Source organism: Equus przewalskii, chromosome 23 (assembly GCF_037783145.1).
Source record: "Equus przewalskii isolate Varuska chromosome 23, EquPr2, whole genome shotgun sequence".
Classification (NCBI taxonomy): domain Eukaryota; kingdom Metazoa; phylum Chordata; class Mammalia; order Perissodactyla; family Equidae; genus Equus; species Equus przewalskii.
In genome coordinates this window covers 8,353,987-8,375,209 of record NC_091853.1, presented here as the reverse complement: position 1 = coordinate 8,375,209, position 21,223 = coordinate 8,353,987, and the positions used below count along the sequence as shown (strand labels likewise).

Below are 21,223 nucleotides of genomic sequence, written 5' to 3'. Positions count from 1 at the left end.
GGCTAAGATGTTTTCATTTTATTTCTGTAGACACTGAGAGCCACTGAAAGTTTTATGTAGAAGAGGAAGAGGATGAAAATGCTATCTAGGAAGATTCGTCTGGTAGCAATAAGGAGCTTCTTATCAGTAAAATGAGAAGGGGACTGGGAGGATTACTAGAAATAAGGAAATTGAAGGAAGATAGCACATTTGGGAAGAAAAAGAATTATACTTTGTGGATTATTTTAAAGATAATTATCTACTTGTACTAAGTATTTTCTAGGGGCAATATTTTTGTCAATACCTTCAATTTTATGATTAGGTCTATAAGCAAAAAGAAAAATTGCAAAGAATTTAATTGATCCCCCTGTGTATAGTTATTGTAGGTGAAATCCACATTATATAAATTAAAATCCATTTTTGAATAATAACCCATGGTACTTAAAAACACAATCCAGAGACAAATTTTGCTATAACTATTCTGAAAAGAAACAGTGTGGGGCTTATAATGTAGAGTTTCATCAGTTTCCTTCTCCCTATTATCCTTCTGTTTAGTTTGGCTCCTTACATTCTTGGGGGAGTTATATCTAACATTTCCTAGTAATGAAGATAAAAGAAGACTATGATGTCATAAACTAGAATGCTGTTTCAAGATCAGTGATGGAATTGTAAGGATTGGGGCTTCATGGTAATGTCTGGGGAATGTAACACAAACTTCTCAACATAAAAGTTAACATTTAATTCAGACTTACCAAGATTATAAACCACTTCCATTTCTTCTTCTGGTGATTAAAGTAGGAGTCACCTGGAGAATTTTAAGGGGCTGAGGACTCCCTATCCCAAAGAGTCTCCTCCATATTGCTGAAAATTCCACCAATAAAGATAAATTTCTTTAGATTTTCAAGGTTTGGAGACTTTTTAAGTGTTCAAGAGTCCTCCATTAAAAGAAATAGGTATCAGTGTTCTCTTAGAGGGAATTGGTTGACAGTTCAGAACTCTGAAGGGATGGAACAAACATTTGTGGAAATATGGGAGTAGGATTGTGCTAAGGAAGAGTGGAGGTAAGGAGAAGAGTCTGGAAAGTGGAGCAATAAATAAACGTTTAATAGTTCATAACCCAAAGCAGGCAGTATTCTTTTCCATTATAAAAACTGTAGAGTTATCTATTACTGTTTCAAGGATTATTTTTTAAAAGTTTTTTCCTCCCTTATATTGATGGGAGGTATGTTATAGCTCTGGTATATTTTTCTGGTATTTTTCAACATGTTTTTAATCAAATCTTCTGTCTTAGTCTCAGGCAAGTCTCTCAGTTTTTGTTTAGAAAATATGATAACCATACTTTTTAAAATTGAGGCATCTTATCAACAAAAGTCTGAAATTTAAAAAATGTTGATACTTAATTCATAATTTATCATACTGAAAATGGAAAAATTTATACTTAAAAATTTATTCTATTCCTTAATATTTCCATACTATTTTAGCAATCTGAGATGGGAAATTAAGTCTCCCTGTGGCCGTAAAATTTGCTCAGGAGAGTAAGAAAAATCACATTATTTAAATCAGAGATTTATTGAAACACTAAACCAAGATTCTGTTCTATGGATTAAATGATTAGTAATCTAACATATTAAAAAGAACAAAAGAGTTAAACATGAAGCCATGATAGTATATAATCTTTTCCCCAGTACTTTACTTACTAGTATGGATGGATAAAAATGATAAGAATAGATATTCTTTTCTTTTTTTTTTTTTTTTGATGAGGAGCCCTGAGCTAACATCTGTTGCCTATTTTCCTCTTTTTGCCTGAGGAAGTTTGTCCCTGAGCTAACACCCGTGCTAACCTTCCTCAATTTTGTATGTGGGTCGCCACCATAGCATGGCTTGATGAATAGTGTGTAGGTCCACACCCAGGATCCAAACCCACCAACCCTGGGCCACTAAAGTGGAGCATGCGACCTTAATCATTATGTTACCCCTCTGGGCTGGCCCCGATACTTATTCTTTTTACCTGAATAGAAATAACTTTTCAACTCAGACTTCTTTGGAAAGTTTCAGTAAAGAACGTGACAAAAATTACAAAGGCTGCCAAAGAACCATTTTTATTTTTATATAAGTTCTATCACTAGGTTTCTTATGTAACCTTCATATTGGACCGAGTTACATGTGCATATGGATATCTTCTGGCTCCTCCTCCTGAAGGAGTCTTCTTCCTCTTTGGTTTTCCGTGCTTGACTTTCTTAGCCAGAGGATAATGGGATGACTGATTCAGATATGTGGTCAGCATTGATGTTTTAGCCATCAGTCTGCAGAGTATTTCATCAATGTCCTGGAAGGACGGGCCTTCTAAATCATTACCAAGTGTATCTAAGGAGGGTTGTTTTTTCAGCTAAAAGGAGAAAACAAGTGATATTATAGAATTTTTTTTTAAAGATTTGTACCTGTGCTAACATCTGTTGCTAATCTTTTTGTTTTCTTCTTCTCCCCAAAGCCCCCCGGTACATAGTGCTAAGGACCTTCTAATTCAATACACATTAGTTGAGCACCAAGTATGTACAAGACACTGTGCCAGATGCTGGGGGTGAATGGCGAGGGTAGGAGGAGGTTATAAAGAGAAATAAGACATGGAACTTCCCCTCAGAAAAGCTGACAATCTTATGTTTTAACTCTTTGGTAGTCTATAACTACTACTATTTACATCACTAACTCACCTTTTTTTGGTGTTTCTTCCATTTCATCCACAGGTAATGCACAGATAAAACAAATAGGATAAAAGAAAGAGCCTGTACTAAAGTATAAGTGAAATATAAATAACCCTGAAATATATCCATATTAGCAAAATTGAAGCATAGATTGTTCAGAGGGTAAGGGAGACAGTAAGATGGAGAATGCTTAAATTTCAGATACTGCATTTCTTCTGGAAGAATTTCCCATCCAACCTTTGTCCAGATGGTTCCATCACAAACGCAGAAGGTCTCCTTGAAGAAGCAGATAAACAAAAAAGGAAAAATGAGGGATAGTCCTTGAAAGGACATCTTTCTTTCTCAACTGGAAAAAAAAGTCTATAGCCAAAAATTGGTCAAAGACAGAGAAGATATGCCAAGTACTAGTTCACGTGGTGCGCCAGTAAAAGCATTGAAGATAATCTTCCTTGTCAGCAAAATATATACTGATGAGCATTGTTACATCAACTACTAGTCATAGTGATTCAGTGATGTCATAAAGAACCACATTGGGACTAAAAGGTGTCACCTAGGCATTCACCTTGGGATTCTTAGGGATTCTTTTTCTTGCTTTTTGCCAGAATGGTTTGAGCTTCTTCAACTTTCTGAAAAACAAAGACTTTACTAATATTTTGCTAACTAATAAATTCAGACTGTAATCATATTAATAGAATTTCATGGAAAAAATTTTCCTATATCCCTTCTGACCCTTCTGAAGTATGGCAGTTTGACATCTACTTAAAGAATAGCTATAGCCATACCATTTCACGCAACCTGGCATCTGCTTCTGTTTTATCACTCTGGAATATCTTTCCCTGTAAATGGTTAAACAAATATTGTCTCACCCTTTTAACCCATGTCCCTTTGGTGGCAATGTGGTAACATCAGATAGTGGGTGAGGGGTGGGGAATTTGGCATGGTATGTGAAAAAGATGAGATGGTGAGGTGGCAGGGTATATGATAAAAAGATGAGACATAGACCCTGCCTTTAAGGAGCTTACAGTATAGAGGTAGAAGAAAAAATAAGATGATAAAAATTACAAGATAGACTAAAATAAGAGCTAAATCAAATTATAATCATGTAACAGTTGATAGAGCAGTGAGTTCTCCCTGGGGGAATTAGGAATTTCGCAGAAGTATATTTAAGTAAGCTTTGAAGAATGAATAGGATTTTGGTAGGGCATTTTGGTAGAGCAGTGTGGAGAGAACAACTTAGGATGAGGAAACCTAACAAGCAAATAAATTCTGTGTAAACAGTCATACAACAAATATTTATTAAGAATCTCCTATGTGCTAAATACTGTTCTATGAGCTGAGAATACATACACAACTAGGTACAAAACAGAATCTTTATGTTCATGGAATTCACCTTCTAACAGGGAGATGCAGAAAAAAATATCTATCTAAATCTATGTGTAACCCTTGGAGTGCTATGGAGAAAAATAAAGCAGTGTAGTGAGGGGGTTATGAAGTTGCCAGCAAGTGAATGAGTGAGTGTGTGCGTTATTTTATAGCACGTGATCAGAGAAGGCCGTGCTGATGAGGTGCTGCTTGAGCAGAGACCCGAGGAACTGAAGGAATGAACCATGTTGACATCTAGGGGGAGAGGGAGCATGAAGTAAGTAATGGATAGACTCTCCGTGAATGTTGGAAGGAATAAAGCTGGAAAGATAGTTGGTGGCTGTCTAGATTTTGGAAAGCCCTGTATTTATTTAGTCAATAGGGAGTTATTTGTAGAATTTTGAGGAGAGGAGTGACATACTTATAAACTTATTGAGTGCTTTACTCTTTGTTAGGCACGGTGCTAAGATATTTGCATGCATTATACTACATTTTGTATAATCCTTACAACAATCCTATGAGGACTTCCATTTTATATATGGGGAAACTGAGGTTAGAGGGGTTAAAGTATTGCCATGGTCTGAATGTTTCTGTCCCCTCAGAATTTATAGGTGAAGTCTTAATTCCCGTTGTGATGGTATTAGGAGGTGGGGCCTTTGAGAGGTGCTTAGGACATGGAGGTGAATCCCTCATGAATGGGTCAGTGTTCTCATAAAAGAGTCCCCACAGAGTTCCCTAGCCTCTTCCACCATGTGAGGATACAGTAAAAAGGTGCTGGATATGAAGGAAGAGGGCTCTCACCAGACTAAAACCATGTTCGTGCCTTGGTCTTGGGCTTCCCAGCCCCCAGAACCATCAGGAGTAAGTTCCTGTTGTTTATAAGCTACCTAATCTGTGGTATTTTGCTATAGCAGCTTGAATGGACTAAGACAGGTGGCACTTATAGGATGCTTGCAATAAGCTCCTTTCTCTACCAAGCCACCCCAAAAGCATATGTGCTCTCAGTAAAATCAGTGTGCTTATTGTACAGATTCAGTTTCATGACAAGGCTCTTAGTCCCCTCCTCCAACCAATTCCTCTCCTAGGCTCCATCCTGTGTTGAAATTCTGGAAACACTGTCTACTCCCAAGTCATCCCACTAGTGGAGCCCAAACCTAAACCTTGGATTCCAGTTTAGGTAATTAATTCTGCTCGCAACGTGAATGATGGGTTTGAAGCTGTGAAGGGCTGGAAGCAAGAAGCCGGTTAGTTGGTCTGTATATATTAATACTATTCCAGATATGGGTCTGAATTTGACCATAGAAGGTACTTTTATTATGTCTGCATTACAGATAGGCAGATGAGGCTTAGATTGTTGGGTACTACAGGTGACACAGGTGAGCTTTAGAGAGATTTCATTAGGTCTCTCAAAAATTCCTACTTGGAGTTTCATGAGATTACGCAGACTGATTCTGGTAGGCTGGATAATGGCCCCCAAAGATATCCAGGTCTTAATCACTGGAACCTATGAATGTTATAGGGCAAAAAGGACTTTGAAGATATGATTAAAGATCTTAAAATGGGGAGAGTGTCTTGGATTATCCAGGTGGGACCTAAATGTAATCACAAGTGTCCTTATTATAAGTGAGAGGCAGAGGAGATTTGACACAGAAGAGAAGGTGATGTGATGATGGAAGTAGAGATTGGAATGATGTCCTTTGAAGAAGGAGGAAGGAGCCACCAGCCAGGGGTATGGGCAGCCATTAGAGATTGATAAAGGCAAGAAAATGGATTCTCCTCTCAGCACCCCCAGAAGGAATCAGCCCTGCCAACATCTTAACTTTAGCCCAGTGAAGCTGATGTCAGACTTCTGGCCTCTAGAACTGTAAGAGGATAAATTTTATTGTTTTAAGCCACCAAATTTGTGACAATTTGTTATAGCAGTCACGAGAAATGAATACATCAACCTTAAATCAATTTGGGGCTAATCCACAATTTACAATATTCAGTTGTCCCATCTAGGAATATGGTAAGTCTTTCGAGTTATTTGAGTCGTTTATTTCTCTCAAAGTGTTGTAATTATATTTAAACAGGTCTTGCAAATTTTGTCATGATATTACTTTGGGTACTATAGTGAATGGGATTACTTTAAACACTGTGTTTTTTATTTTTATTTTTGAAGAGGACGGCTATTTTCAATTTATTTTGAAGGCTCAAGAAGGGTAAAAAAGTGACGGTTTGTCTATTGTAAATGTTTTTTTTTTGTTTCTTCTGAGTAGATATGTTTATAGAATATGGTCTCTTTGTGACCAGGTGTCATGTTTTATATTTATTTGTTCTTCAAAAATTTTAGCGCGGTTTCAGGAACACAGTGAGTGCCCCAAAGTGCTGTGCTAGTTGAGCGTTCTCTTTCTTGAAGTTCAATGAAACCAACTGTAACAAATTGCCTACACACAGTCTTTATAAAGCTCTGGATGGATGATGGCAAATTACAAAAAGATGAGCATGTTTTTTGGTCTTTGTCTTATTAGTGTGCATTTTACTATCCTGTTCTTTCAGATGCAAGGCTGGCTCTGAAGAAATATATTGCGAAGGCCTCTGCAGCTGTTACAGACACAGAAAAGGGACCAGGGAAGCTCTTTAAGGAAGACAAGGTACTGCATTGTGATTATTGCTTGTTCTGAAGTCTTGAGATTTTTGCCTATATCTTTAATTTCTACACTAATGCTCTAGAGGTGGGTAGTGGTCCTTACTGCTGTCTTCTCTTCTCCCTCTCTCCCTCCATTCCTCCTTCCCTTCCTTCCTTTCTTTGTTAATAAACTACTGATAAGAGACTGATAAAAATTAAATGAAATAGTATTAAAGAGTAACATAGAGATGTACTAAGGTTCATGCCCAACAATGTGAATGAATCTTAGAAACGCAGCATTGAGTGAAAAAAAAAAATCATCAAAGACTACATAGATTTTTATAAAGCAAAATCAAACTATATTGTTTAGGGATGCCTCCATATGGGGTAACACTATTAAAAACGAAAAGCAAAGGTATAAGCATCGGTTGTGATTTTCTCTTGGAGGCTGGTGGGGGATGGGATGGGGCAGGGCACAGAAGCAGCGACAATAGCACTGGCAATGTTCAGGCTCTTCTGTTGATTTGTGGAGTCCACTGATACTCATTTCATTATTTTGCCTCAAAACTTAGACATACATCATATATTTTAGTGTATATATATATATATATATATATATATATTACATACATTACATATATTTTACTCTTTCAAATTTTACATAATAGTAAAAAAAGATACACAGATATAAAGGTGACTAATTGTAATTACAGGCCAGCTTGCCACATTTACTATACACTAACTACTACAGGTGGACTAGTTTATTGCTTTGGATGTACAGACACACACAAAAGATATACTCAAAGTATCAGAAATGTGTTTTGGTTTTAAATTATTTCCTACATTTCTGTGCAGGCTGTTCTATGAATTTCCTGTAACTTATAATTCCGATGAAAAAGAACTAGGTACTACCAAAAGTGTAGGATATCACAGCCTGAGAGCACAATGAGTTACACATTTCACTTGTGGTTTGTAAAACACTTTACAAAATCTCTTGTGAAACAAAATAGAGGCAAAATTCTATTAGAATAGCTATTGCTGCTCTTAGATGTGCAAAACAAAATTTTTCTGGCACAAGCAAACAGTACTTTATCAAACTCTTACTGCAAAAGTTTTAATTTCAATTTTTAAATATTTAGTTATTTGAACTAGAAAATACTATGTACATGTAGTAATATTTAGAATAAAATTGAAATGTCTAAAGCAAACTTAATAGTTTTCTTTTTGCCATTTCCAGTCTTATTACCCTGTAGTTCTAATACCGATTTTGTGTAAATTTCACCATACTTTTCCCTTCACTTATATAAACACATATATGCACCCATATAGTTTTATGAGAGATTTTGTTTTTATAAAATGGGATCATAGTATACATATTTATTCTTTAATTTTCTTTTTTTCCTTTTAATAATATATTATGGACATCTTTCCAAATCCACTTCATTCTGCATACACTACTGCCTATGTAATAATGTGAACAGAACATACAATAAATGTATTCATTTTTCTTTTTTATTACAAACCAGAGAACAATGAACATCTTAAATCAGACACTAGCAGTTTGCTGCTGCAAAGAGATGGTTCAGCAATGCAATTTGAGAGGTTTTCAGTGAGGTGAAGCTCTTCTTGAATTTCTTGCACTTCTTCCTTCTGTGAACCCACTAAGAAGGAATAAAATATCAGCATTCCCTCTTGAATTGCCCCAGCTCATACTCTCCACCTTTTCTTTTCCAGCCTTTGTAAACACTTCTCTTTATCACATGGCTCAATGAAAATAAAGAATTAGGTGGAGGGTGTACAGTGGCCCAAGGCTTTAAGACCCTATATTGTGAGTTTTATTATATTCACATTCCGCTAATGTTAGAGCTGCACTGTCCAATATAGTACCCACTAGCCACATGTGGCTATTTAAATTTGAATTAGTTAAAATTAAATAAAATTAAAAATTCAGTTCCTAAGTCATACTAGCCATTTTCTGGTGGTCAAAAGCCATGTATGTCTAATGGTGACTATATTGGACAGGGCAGATCTAGAACATTTCCATCATCACAGAAAGTTCTGTTGGATAGTTCTGGTTTAGAGATACTGTAGAGTTTTACTTTTCAATAAATAAGTGGAAAGTAAATTTTCTGTTTCTGTCTGTAGAATACTGTCCTCAATGCATGCCGTGTAAGAAATGAGTGGTTGGAAACCCATTTGGAAGCTTCAATTAATGAGATTTTTGAGCAGAAGCAACAGTTGGAAGATATTGTGACTCCTATCTTGACAAAAATGGCTACACCACGTAAGTTTTGGATAAAAAGTGGTTTGAGTGTCAGAAAAGATGAAAATTACATTTTATGCTGTTATTTCTAGGATATTCTGAATTTAACAATCTTCATTCAGTACTCATTAATCTTGTTATAAGCACTAATCTGTAATATAACTTCCTAGTTTCATTGATAGTATCAATATTAATAATTAAAAATAACTGAGTTCTTTCTATGCAGAATGTTTAATACTAATCTTATTACCATCATTAATCATTTTATATAATAATTTACTATGCCTTTGATTTTGACCAGTAATTTTCATCTAGGAAGGCATATCCTCTTAGGAGATAGAATGGCAGAATTTGAAAAAGCATTTTCAGTATTATAACTATATTTTGAAAAACCTATTGTGGGAACACCATTCTGTGAATGGGGAAGGTGCACTGTCAGAATCTTTTTGGCAGGCATACCTAAGATTTTAAAAAATATCAGCTTTATTGAGATATAATTCTTATACCACAAAATTCACCATTTGAAAATGTACAATTTAGTGGTTTCAGTATATTCACAGAGTTGCATAATCCTCACCACTATCTAATTTTAGAACATTTTACCACCCCAAGAGGAAAACTCATACCCATTAGCAGTCACTTCCCAGTCCTCCCTCCCACAAGACCCTGGCAACCACTAACCTACTTTCTGTCTCTATGGATTTGCCTGTTCTGGACATTTCATAAATAAAACCATACAATCTGTGGCCTTTTGTGTCTGACTTCTTTCACTTAGCATAATGTTTTCAAGGTTCATCATGTTGTAACATGTGTCAGTATTCCTTTTTATGGCTGCATAATATTTCACTGTATGGATTCACATTTATCCATTCATTAGTTGATGGACATTTGAATTTCCACTCTTTGACTATTATAAATAATACTGCTGTGAACTTTCATGTACAAACTTTTGTGTGTCCACATGTTTTCTTTCCTCTTGGGTATGTACTTAGGAGTGGAATTGATGGATCATATGGCACCTCTATGTCTAACCTTTTGGGAACTGCCAGACTGTTTGCAATTTTCTATTCCCACAAGCAGTATATATGAGGATTCCAATTTCTCCACATCATTACCAACATTTGTCATCATCTTTCTTTTTGTTTTAATTTTAGTCATTCTAGTGAGTGTGAAGTGGTATCCTAATGTAGTTCTGATTTGCCATTCCTTAATTACTAATGATGTTAAGCATCTTATCATGTGCATACTGGCCATTTGTATATTTTCTTTGGGGAAATTCCTGTTTGAATCCTTTGCCCATTTTTAAGTTGGGTTGTCTTTTTGTAGTTGAGTTGTAAGACTTCTTTATGTATTTTGGTTACAAGTTCCTTGTCAGATATATGATTTGCAAATGCTTTCTCCCATTCTGTGGATTATCTTTTCATTTTCTTAACTATGTCCTTTGAAGCACAAAAGGCTTCAAGTTTGACAAAGTCCAATTTATCTGTTTTTCCTTTTGTTGCTTGTGCTTTCAATGTCATGTCTAAGAAACATTGTCTAATCCAAGGTCACCAGGATTTACTTTTATTTATTTTGCAAGAGTTTTGTAGTTTTAGCTCTTACATTTAGTTCTGTGATCCACTTTGAGTTATTTTTGGTACATGATGTGAGGTAGCGGTCCGACTTCATCCTTGTGAATGAGGGTATCCAGTACCTAAGATGTTTATGTTTCTCAAAATGGGCTGTGGTTTTTCAGAGGTTAAGACACTTAACCTAGTCTAGGCAGTATTGCAGAATATCTCTTGCCATCTGTACCTAATGTCTAGTGAGCATACGCACAGCACTCTGCTGGGCCCCCTGAAGGGCGAGAGATACTTTACCCTCTTCTTGTCTTTAAGGAGCCCACCAGTCAGTTTGTGAGTAAACATGCATACTTGAAAAGAAAAGCTAAGTTCTGTGTATACTTAGAGAAACTTAAGTATCAAGAGAAAGCATAATGAAGAAAGAGGAATTGCCTGAAAGAGTGGAATATGAAGGGAATTCTGGAATGAAAGCACAATATGATGATTAAAGTTCAAATGTGGGAATAAGGAAGTAGTCAGTATCCATCTGGCTGATTGTAGTTGAGCGTGTTAAGGAAGAGTAGAAAATAAGGTTGGAAAGTTCACTTGTGATCATTTCATTAAAAGTACTGAATTGTATAAGCTTAGAAGTTTGGGCTTTATTTTCAGGGCAGTGGGTTGCATTACAGGCTTTGGGGTAGGAGAGAAGAGGGATTAAGTAGGAGGGAATACCCGGGCTTTCCTTGTGAAATGGATCAGAGGGAGAAGAGACTAGAGGGAGTGAGACATCAGTATAGTCCAGGAGTGAGATGATTGAGACCTGAATTATGTGATTATACAGTTCGATTCCCACTTTCTCCCCCCGCTCGAGCACTACCGTTAGCCTGGCCCAGCAACATCCTTCCTTTACTTCTCAACTCTGAGGAAGAATCACCTTTCTCCCCAAGTCCCCTATAGCCCCTCCAGTCACCCCTGTATCTTGTACCTTCATGTTATGGAAATGTTAGATCTTGATGGAACCTCTGAAATGACCCCTGTATTTTACAATGAAGAAAGCGAAGACAAGAGAAGTTAAGCAGTTTATTCAAAGTTGCTCTATTCACGGCAGAATTGGGAATAATAATACTGATTATATGGGAAACGTGACCTCAAAGCTTTAAATATTTAAAAAAAAGGGAAGGAGGAGAATACTTGAACTGATATACCAGCACCAAGGTTTAATTAATGACTAGTTCACGCTGGTACATTCTGGTTTATTTCATGCCCATTGTTTTTAAAAACTGGCTTCATTTTTGTTTTATGTTCCAAGCTAATTAAATGTAATTTTAAAATCTGCTTCCTTTCAGGTCAAACAAAAGGTTCCAAAGCTGTCGTCTAAGCCTTGGTGAGAAAAGAAGTCAAGATCATACCTTCTACTGAACAGATATTTTATAAAAGGCTGCATTTTCTTCTAGGATTTGTAAAGGCAAACCCATTCATGCCAGTTGAAGAAAATAGATGTGGAGTTTTATAAAAATAGTTAAGTCTGAAATTAAATAAGTCTTGTTTTACTCTCTTCAACATGCTTATGTCCAGACCCTCTGGCTTTGCCTCTGCCCCCTCAAGGGCAGTCCCACGTGAGTTCCACGTGCTCCTTCCAGAGAGCACTTGGGTATGAGTCACTCACAAAGAATATATGGAAGCTTTAAAAGCTATTTAGAGAATCTAACAATTTTCTGTGTAATTGAGGCAGGAAATTTCCATTCAACCAAGGAATTCTATTAAAAAGATGTATTGCTTATTTCCAGAAGAAAAAATTGTTCTCCCTCTCTCAGAAGGAAAGCTATGGGATGACATTCTGGAGCAAGGAAATATTAAGAATGCTTTGGATCCAGGTCCTCTGCTTATACAACTATTACTGTTTATGTCCAAACTAAAATTGACCTGTAAGGTGGCACACAATCCCTTAATAGACCTTATTTCTTTATCTTCAGCCTCCTTCTGTCTTTAATAAACACAAATCTGTTTAGTTTTTTATTTAGATTTCCCCTTTTCTGTAAGTTTGGTAATACAGATATTGTAACTGGACTCCATGCTGTTTTTCCTTCTGATCTGTTTTGTATTTCGTAGGTTTTAAATATCATTGTAGGTTTCCTGTTAGTGATTTGAAATGTCTTTTTTTCTAGTTATCTAAAAGCCCCTGAACCTCCTACTACTCTGTGACTTTCTGGAGAAGCGTTATAGAAAGAAAGTGTTAAAACAGCAGCAACAACAAAAACAAACACATTGCTCATTGTTCCTATGACTTTCTCTTCTTTGCCCTGCCCTGAAAGCTAGTTTTTCCTGTCAGAGAGGAAGGCAAAGAAATGAGCAATTCAGTAATTCCTTGTCAGTTGACGTTTTCTCAGCCATGGGTTTGAGATAACACCGTTTTAAATTTGTCTCACAAATTTTAAAGTTTTTAGATCTTTTTTACGTACCAGCAGTTCCGTTTCAGTTGCCTTAAGCAACAGCACGGGGCGGTAACTCTCACTCCCACCCCTGGTAGATCCAGTGGGTGTTTACAGAGTTGTGCAAAGACGGAGATCTGTGTGTGCTCCGTTCTCTTAATACTGCGTACTGTGAGAAGTCCATTATCTTTGGGCACTGCAATAATTTGGGAAAAGGCCAGGTGCCATTTTTGTTTTTTCTACGTTTTCTGAGCCTTGATCTTGAACATGACATTATTTTCCAGGCATGTGGTCCTGGCCATTAGAGAAGGATTCCTGAATCTCACTTCAAAGTTTCCTAGGTAAGACTGAGGCGCTTCTGGAGACTCCTAGTAGGATATAAACCTCTCTTTTGTTCGTCTTTCCATCCTTATCTTCAAATTTTTTGTAGCTTTTGATATACTTGGTAATGTGGTCTTCCGGACTCTCCTTGTATTGTCACGTTACATCATTATGGTTCCTTTACTTTCTTACAAACTGCTTTTCTAACTCTTTCAGCAGCTGCTATGGTTTGAATATGCTTGTGTCCCCGCCAAATCCATATGTTGAAACCTAATGCCTGTGTGATAGTATTGGGAGGTGGAGCCTTTGGGAGGTGATTAGGTCATGAGGACAGAGCCCTTACAAATGGGGATTAGGCCTTTATAGAAGAGGCCCTTGTCAGCTCCCTTGCCCCTTGCACTATATGAGGTTACAGCAACAAGACAGCTGTCTAGGAAGTGGGCTCTCACTGGACACCGAAGCTGCTGCCACCATGATCTTGGATTTCCTAGCCTCCAGAACTGTAAGGAAGAAAAGTTTGTTGTTCGTGAGGTATCTGGTTTAGGGTATTTTTGTTATAGCAGTCTGAACAGACTAAGACACCCAGCTCCTCTTCATCTTGCCTCCAGCTAGGGTAACTTCTCCAAAGTCAATCCTATCTTACAGCTTTGTATGTCAATTATACCTCAATAAAGCTGGAAAAAAAAAAGTCAATCGTAACCCTTAGTGAAGCAATCTGTAATTCCGCATCCCATGACCTTCTCTATCCCCAATATTAGGAACAACATATCCCTCCTTCTTTGGGGCACCCATAGTGCTAATAGCCTCATCCTATTCTATTTCACTGTTCACATGTTTATCTCCCCATGTGAATTGTGAGCTTTTTAAGGGTGAGGGCTTTGTCTTGTTTTCATTCATCCCTAAAGAGCCCATTGGATAGTAAGTTAGTAAATAATAGTTGAATGAACTCTCTTTTGGCACTCTCCCTCGTGGAACCTCTCATCTTCGTTCATTTATAGAGCTTGTTCACCTTTCTAAAAATGGCTCCTGGATCTTTATCTCCATGTCTTGCTTGTGCCAGTGCCCCATTTCAATTCCTACTCCTCCAACAGATGTCTCACATATCCAGCATTATGTCTGTGTTAGCTGGTTTCTTCTCTGACCTATTTTCTAACCTTCATCTTGAATGCCGTGTTAATTTTCAGGCATGTGAATCTGGTGATTACCAAGGGATCCCTGGATCTCCCTTCAAAGATTCCATTGATAGGAGAATCTGAATATACGTCTATATCTATAGATCTATAACTTTAGTATGTTTTGAGAGATATAGTACTTCTTGTGTCCTATTGTTGCATTGAGTTACCAATATATTCATAGAAGAGTTAAAATGTCCTTATGTTTTGTGTTTGAGCTGTTACACATGTAGCTGCATGACTTTTTCTGAACACGCACAGAGTAATTACTATTTCAAAGTGCATACTAGTAAGTTAAATCACATTATTTGAGAGGTGGTAGAGCAAAGGCTAAATTCAGTGTTTTGATAACTTCTAAATAGTAGTTCCTTAGATGTTTTTATTTCATTGACTGGGAAAATGTAAAAAAATAAAGGGAGGAGATTGATATGACATCATTAAGAAAACAGCTGCTATCTGCTATCACTATCATTTAATAAAATAAAAGACATTTTAACACCAGAAAAGAAGCGAAAGTATGATCAGTGTAAGTACCCTTTACGTTGAATAAATTGTTTTATTCAATTTATTCAAGGGGCTTTTATGTTATATGTTTTCATTTTGCCATCTATGATGGGACTTTTATCATGAATCACTACTGGCATATGATTCAGCCTTTAAGAACTTCTGCTCTACATTAAGCTAAAGCAGGCAGACTGCTATTTAGGTTAACATGATGCCCCAAACTGTAAAGGAATGACAACCTACCCCAGTGTTTTATCTAATATGTGATAGGTTTTATTTTCCAAGATGGCCACATATCCTATTCCACGTGCTCTTCTTACAGTATGGTCATGACATTCCTCATTGGAGAAGTGGGTCTCTCTTCTCTCCTCTTGAATCTGGGCAGGCCTGTGACTACCGTGGAGGTAATACTATGTGATTTCCGTTGATCATAAAAGATCATAACAGGTGATACCTAATTCCCTTGAGATGCTCGCTCTTGGAAACCAGCCTGTGGAGAGACTCACGTGGACAGGAACTGAGGCTCCAGCCCATAGCCCATGCTGAGCTCCAGCCAGCAGTCATCCCCAACTTGCCAGCCATATGAGTGAGCCATCTTGGAAATGGATCCTCCAGTCGAGCCACCACAGCTGATGCTGTATGGAGCAGAGACAGCCTTCTCTGTTGAGCCTTGCCAAAATTGTAGATTTCACCTAAATAAATGATTGTTGTTGTTTTAAGCTACTAAGTTTTGTGTGTGTTTATTATGCAGCAATATGTAACATTACAAGTTTTGGAATCTGGAAGTGAGAAATTGACATAACAAACCCTAAACTGTGTGGCATTGCCTTTTTGGGATTGGGTGGCAGGCAGAAGCAGAAGAGCCGAGAGGAGAGTGTTTGGGAAAGCCTCCAGGGCCTTAAGTAGATTATTAACAGAATCTTTAAGGGCCTCTAGCAGACTCTTTTGCCTGCCTTTACTTTTGCTCTCCTTCTGTAAATTCATGTGACTCTCATAACTGTTACCCAAAGTGTGTTTCTTGGATTATCGTTTCTGGGGAAGTTTGTAGGTGTTACGCAGAAAAGGAGTATGTGCTCAAATAAATTTGGACCCACTATGTTAAACAGGTTTCCTTTCTGCAGCGGCTTCTTAGAATTTGTCATTTGCTGGTGTGCATTGTGATCCTATAAGTCAGAGAGATGGCCTGCAGGTTTCACAAAGAAACTTCCCTTTAGTGGGAGTTTATAGGAAAGAGAGGAAAGTATTATTAGAAGATGGAGAAAGGGGCCCCTGGTAAGTTTGGTAAGGTGGTAAGTTTGGCCACACTGTTGTCAATGATCCTGCTAAGGATATTTCCAGGTGTTCAAGTGCCACCTGGCCTCTTCTACTAAAATGTGAGAGGAGAGAGATGAGCTGAAAAGGAACAGCTCCATTTTCAAATAAAATTTAAAAGAAATATAAGGAAGCCAGTACCTGCTTGGTTTGAAAATAAAATAGTTTCTCATTGCTAGCTTTTCTAGATGGCAAAAAGTCCTCAAATTAGGAAAAGGCCTCTGAGGGGCCGGCCTGGTGGTGCAGCAGTTAAGTTTGCACGTTCTGCTTCGGCAGCCTGGGGTTCGCCGGTTCAGATCCCGGGTGCGGACATGGCCCCACTTGGCATGCTGTCGCAGGCATCCCACGTATAAAGTAGAGGAAGATGGGCACGGATGTTAGCTCAGGGCCAGTCTTCCTCAGCGAAAAGAGGAGGATTGGGAGCAGATGTTAGCTCAGGGAAAATCTTCCTTAAAGAAAAACAAAACAAAAACAAAATGGCCTCTGAGAAAACATAAAATCTCAGGTGAGATTGTGGGGTCATTTGTTAGGCCTCAGAGATATCTAAGGTGGTGCCTCATGGAACATTTCAGACTTGAAGTGGGCTTTCAAAGTGCAGCTGGGAAGATGGCCCCCAGCTGCTCCAGGTTCATCATCACAGCTAAACCCAAATGGAAAGCAAACAGCTCTCTCCCAATAATGGTATATATGTCAAGCTAAGAAACCATCTGATTGGTCCTGTCTGAATCCTGTGCCCATTCCTGAACCAATCAGTAGTGTTAGGGGGATGGGAAACTATGACGAACCACCCTGTGTTATGTGCCTGTCTCAGTCAGATAGGATAGTCTATTATCAGAAGACCAGCTTGGGGGGAAACACACTGGGCAGCCTTTCAACCCTCAACTCCCAAAGCTACCAAAGTCTGCTCAGCTGGCTCTACGGAAAATGGTGAAATAGAAATTTATTATGGTGCTTTAAAAAAAATTTAGCTCTATAGGAAAGATTGTAATGTAGAGAAATTTGATCATCTCTGTATTCTAGTTATGTGTTATCTCTAACTCTCAACTATATGTAATCTAGAGCTGACTAGGAATTTTGTCCAAATTTCCTCGAAGGATGAGGGTTTTTCTAAAAACCACAGAGACTCTGAATTTTGAAATGTAAAACTGCATGAGTCTTACCTGTAGGGTCAGTTGAACCCAGAGAGCCTGAGGGAACAGCAGTAGGATGGGGATTAGATAGAACCTGGAAGGACATTGCTCAATGATCTGAGGCAGTGCAGTTGAGAGAAATCAAAGTGACAAGCAGTGAAAATGGGAGAAAGGGTAGTGAACTCAGTAAGTAGCAGAGTTAAGTAAGGGCAGGATGGGAAAGAGTAAGGAATAGATCTCTCAGGAGGCAGCCTGTGAATAAGACAACTTTTTTTTTTTTTAAACATAGTCCTTGAGATTTATGGCAGGCATAGGCCCAGTGGCTTAAAAGAGCTGTACCGGATAACAACCACCAACAACAAAATGCTGTGAAGCAAATATTTTGGGGAATGGTGTGTGGGTGCCAATGGTGGTTGTTGCAGTCAGGGGCAGACATACAGCTGTTGACTGAAACTATATAGTTTCAAATAGGAATTGGGACTTTCATTTGTCAAAGTTTCCTTGGTAAGGCGTGATGGAGAAGACTGAAGATAGATTTAGTGATTTCACTGCTATGGTGTTATCATTGGTGCCCTGGGGAAGAAGATTTCATTAGTGTGATATAGGAATGCGAGAGTAGAATTTCACTGTGACAAAATAACTTCTCTGAAAGTAAATACAAATTGATTGATAATGTTCCCTTGAGTTTACACTATATTTGTTTTTAGTTGATTAGCTTGGGGCAAAAATATCTTACACTAGGCATTACAGAATTTGGGATGCATTTGTCCTCCTATGAAGAATGCGAGAAGTTTCTTCAAATTAAGGACCAAATGCCGACGACAAATATGAATTAAGGAGGAAAATGGGAGTAAGAAACTCCCGCTGAAAAGAAAGGAGAGGTAGAAAATGAGACAATGGAAAAGGATGAATGAAAAAGTCAGAGAGGAGACAAGGCAGTGTTGAAGAGGGTTAGGGTTGAAGGAAGAAAAACAGAGCATATATTTAAAAAACATATAGGAGGAGGTTCTGTCTACATAGACCATTTCAACTATTATGTTAGGCCAAGAAAAATCAGTTAAAACAGTTGGGAGTATGAACACAGCATGAGCATTAAGAAATGTGAGCTTCCTTGGAACTGGGATCACTTAGCTTCTTCTGGATTGGAGGTAGGGACAATGTATGTAGCCAATCAGAATGAAAGTAAGTTGTTAGGAAACCAATAGGAATTAGGCAAGGAAATGGCTTGTGGTGTGATAGCAGTTGGCAGTACTGTGCCTGGCAAACTGACGCAGAGCTGAGCATTATTCTTTGCGATTTTCGAGAGCCTTCATCTGGATTTCAGCTCTGAACAAGCCTAGCATTGGCAGAAGATATTGCTGGTCTTGGTAGTTTGGAGAACTTGATTTGAAAGTGATGCTGTAATGACAAGTGGGGATAGCAGGTTGTGAAGATGCCAAGGACCTTCAGGGCTACTTGAGGGACAGGTGAAGTGACTTGAAGATGTAACATTTTAAATCTCTTTTCTGGCCCACCCTCTGCTTCACACCAGAATCACTGTGGCTTGTAGACCAAACAGGTGTAAAACAAAGAACCAGAGATGAGATCTCAATGTTGCTGGAATACTTCAGGGATCTCTAGGAATTTTTAGGTTAAGCCTAGCTGCAAGGAAAAATAAAACAGAATGAGTCCTTCTCAGGACCACCCATAGATTTGTGCAGGCTATATCCTCCACAAGGGCACCAGCTGAGGGTGGGTATTGGGGCTGGAATCCAGACTGCTATTCACATGCTGAGCCACCCTGTTGTCAGGAAGGGGGCTTTTTCTTATTCACTCAAAGGCACCGTATGATCAACCTCAACTTTCATCTTTTTCTTCGTTTTTAGGTTATTCATCCCCCTGCCTATCCCTAAACTCAACTTGTGTGACTCCACCTTGACCTTGTTTCCCATTTGCCCTTTTGGATTTGGAGGGGCCTGAGAGAGAAGAAGGGGACATGGGATTGCCATAGTAAAAGGGAATTCCAGCTTGACTTGTACCCATGGAGAAAGAGTTCCCCCTCAGGGAGTTCAGTTCAATCAAATATGGAGAGCCTATTATGTGCCACATACTGTGTGCACAGCCTTAAGAAAAATTAACATTCAGGCCTGCCCCTTGAGAAACTCACTGTCCAATGGGGAAGGCAAACATGACCACATCATAATGATAAGTGCAAAAATCAATGCAATCCCTTCCCACTGACAGGTAGCAGGATGAGGAAGAAACACTAACACTGCTGTAGTGTTCCCATAAAATGTTCTTGGAGCAAGAGTGGAGCAGAAGGTATTAATGTGGCAAGAGGAAATGTGCTCATATCTGAGCGTGGTACAAATCTTAGAAAGAATGTGGGTGCATCGGGTCCCGGCAAGTCTCATTTTCTTCTTTTTGCGTATTATAGCAGGTTAGTCTACAGTAGTGAACGTGTCAGTAATAACTCACATATGAATTCATGAAGTTGGACTGGGAAAGCAGTGGCAAAATGAACTCTTCCTTCTGGACACAGACAGAAGGTAGCAGACCTGATTTACTCTGTGGAATGCCAGCTGACTACGCTTACGGAAAGGGGCATTTCATAACGCTTCTGTGTTCAGCTGTTGTTATGGGAGGTAGGTGGTTGTTTTTAAATCTCATCTTTCTTCTGCCCTTTGAACCTTTTTCAGCATGGAAAGTAATCACAATTACATTAAAAAAAAGGGGTCCAATGAAATTATAAGATGTGAGTGAATGCTCTCAGTCTAGCTTCATTTAATGATAAGTAACATCTATGCTGTGTTCCTTCATTCAGTGACATTTGCTGAGCACAGCAGTGTGGTGGGCATAGGGAGGAAAAGACAGTCCTAATCTCGAGGAGCCCTCTTATGGGGGAGATAGGCAAACATAATTACAATGCCACGTGGCCAGTCTAACTCTAAAGGTATGGACAAGAATCGCTGGTAACGAGGAGGAGAGAGAGCCTTCCACTGCCTGGCTGCCTGCCAGGCCTAACTTGGCCAAAATATCTGGATGGAGGGAGGGCGACTGGGGCAAATAGAACCCAGACATACGATTCACAATTTGCTTAGTTGACGTCATCAATTTGACCCATTCTGTTATGGCCTTTGATATGATTTTTCTTTAGAGAAGATGCACCACTCACCCCATCCCCTAGTGAGGAATTCGAAAAGGCTTCACAAGTAAGGGCCTCTTAAACAATGATGAAGAATTCAGTAGATACAGTGAATGATATTCTTGCTGGTAAAATAACGTATTCACAAACAGGTGCTTTCTTCTACCATTCAATGCTACTAATGAGAGAAAAGTTTCTGATCTCCTTTAAAAATTTTTTATCTGGGAAAAATGTCAGCTGTTTTAAAGTCTCTTCTGGAAGTAGGAAGATTATAAAGACACAACGAATGAACAAACATACATAAAATTTTACTTACTGTGTCAGGGAGTGAAATTACTTTCTCTGGAGTCTTTAAAATACTCACTAATGACCTTGGTCCCTTTTGGTACTACAAGGTGCTGAGGACCATGAGTTTCCTTGGCTCTCCATTCTTGATGATGACAGAGAGACAAGTGCTCCAGCAGTACAGGGCACTGCACAAATAATTCGAGAAACATTTCTTTATCTGGCCTTACACATAAGAAGTAGTCAATAAATATTTACTAATTTGGCTTGATCTATAGCTGGAAGGCAGGAAATGCAGAATCTGGGATGCCAATGAATCTTGTCCTAGGCATAAATTAATTGGATTATAATCTATTTATTGCTCCTGGAGGGAATGAACTGAATAATCTTGGGCAGAGTAGAGAGTTTCAAAGCAAAAAAAAAATGGGTGTAGACAGAGAATAACAAGTGTCTTTTGTAACTTGTCTGGTGAAGGCAGTTTTTCCTATGGTTAGA

General features: G+C 38.3%; 3 protein-coding genes across 18 annotated transcripts in view; 2 read left to right on the top strand and 1 right to left on the bottom strand.

Annotated features, from left to right (window-relative positions):
* The window catches only part of ANKRD45 (ankyrin repeat domain 45), a 40,389-nt gene extending 24,788 nt beyond the window's left edge, over window positions 1-15,601 (top strand). For all 8 annotated transcript variants that reach the window (XM_008511127.2, XM_008511132.2, XM_070590898.1 and 5 more), the window contains 3 exons: window positions 6,579-6,673; window positions 8,794-8,932; window positions 11,799-15,601. In XM_008511127.2, the coding sequence (XP_008509349.2) occupies window positions 6,579-6,673; window positions 8,794-8,932; window positions 11,799-11,830 (266 nt within the window). In that variant the 3' untranslated portion in view covers window positions 11,831-15,601. The remainder of the gene's footprint in view (window positions 1-6,578; window positions 6,674-8,793; window positions 8,933-11,798) is intronic.
* Window positions 2,063-3,135, bottom strand: TEX50 (testis expressed 50). The gene is made up of 2 exons (XM_008511111.2): window positions 2,688-3,135; window positions 2,063-2,365 (listed from the first exon to the last, which is right to left on the bottom strand). The coding sequence occupies exons 1-2, from the start codon at window positions 3,009-3,011 to the stop codon at window positions 2,111-2,113; spliced, it is 579 nt and encodes a 192-aa protein (XP_008509333.1). The 5' UTR covers window positions 3,012-3,135; the 3' UTR covers window positions 2,063-2,110.
* Window positions 15,602-16,952: 1,351 nt separating the features above from the next.
* SLC9C2 (solute carrier family 9 member C2 (putative)) overlaps window positions 16,953-21,223 on the top strand; it is an 85,353-nt gene continuing 81,082 nt past the window's right edge. For 3 of the 9 annotated variants that reach the window (XR_011531951.1, XM_070590893.1, XM_070590897.1), the window contains exons 1-2: window positions 18,520-18,785; window positions 19,739-19,943. Coding sequence is in view for 3 of the 9 variants with exons in the window: in XM_070590893.1 (XP_070446994.1) it covers window positions 19,787-19,943 (157 nt within the window). In the remaining 6 variants the exon portion in view is untranslated. Of the gene's footprint in view, window positions 17,117-18,438; window positions 18,786-19,735; window positions 19,944-21,223 lie in introns of those variants that run through there. The other 6 variants (XM_070590894.1, XM_070590896.1, XR_011531950.1 and 3 more) reach the window with 6 other exon arrangements.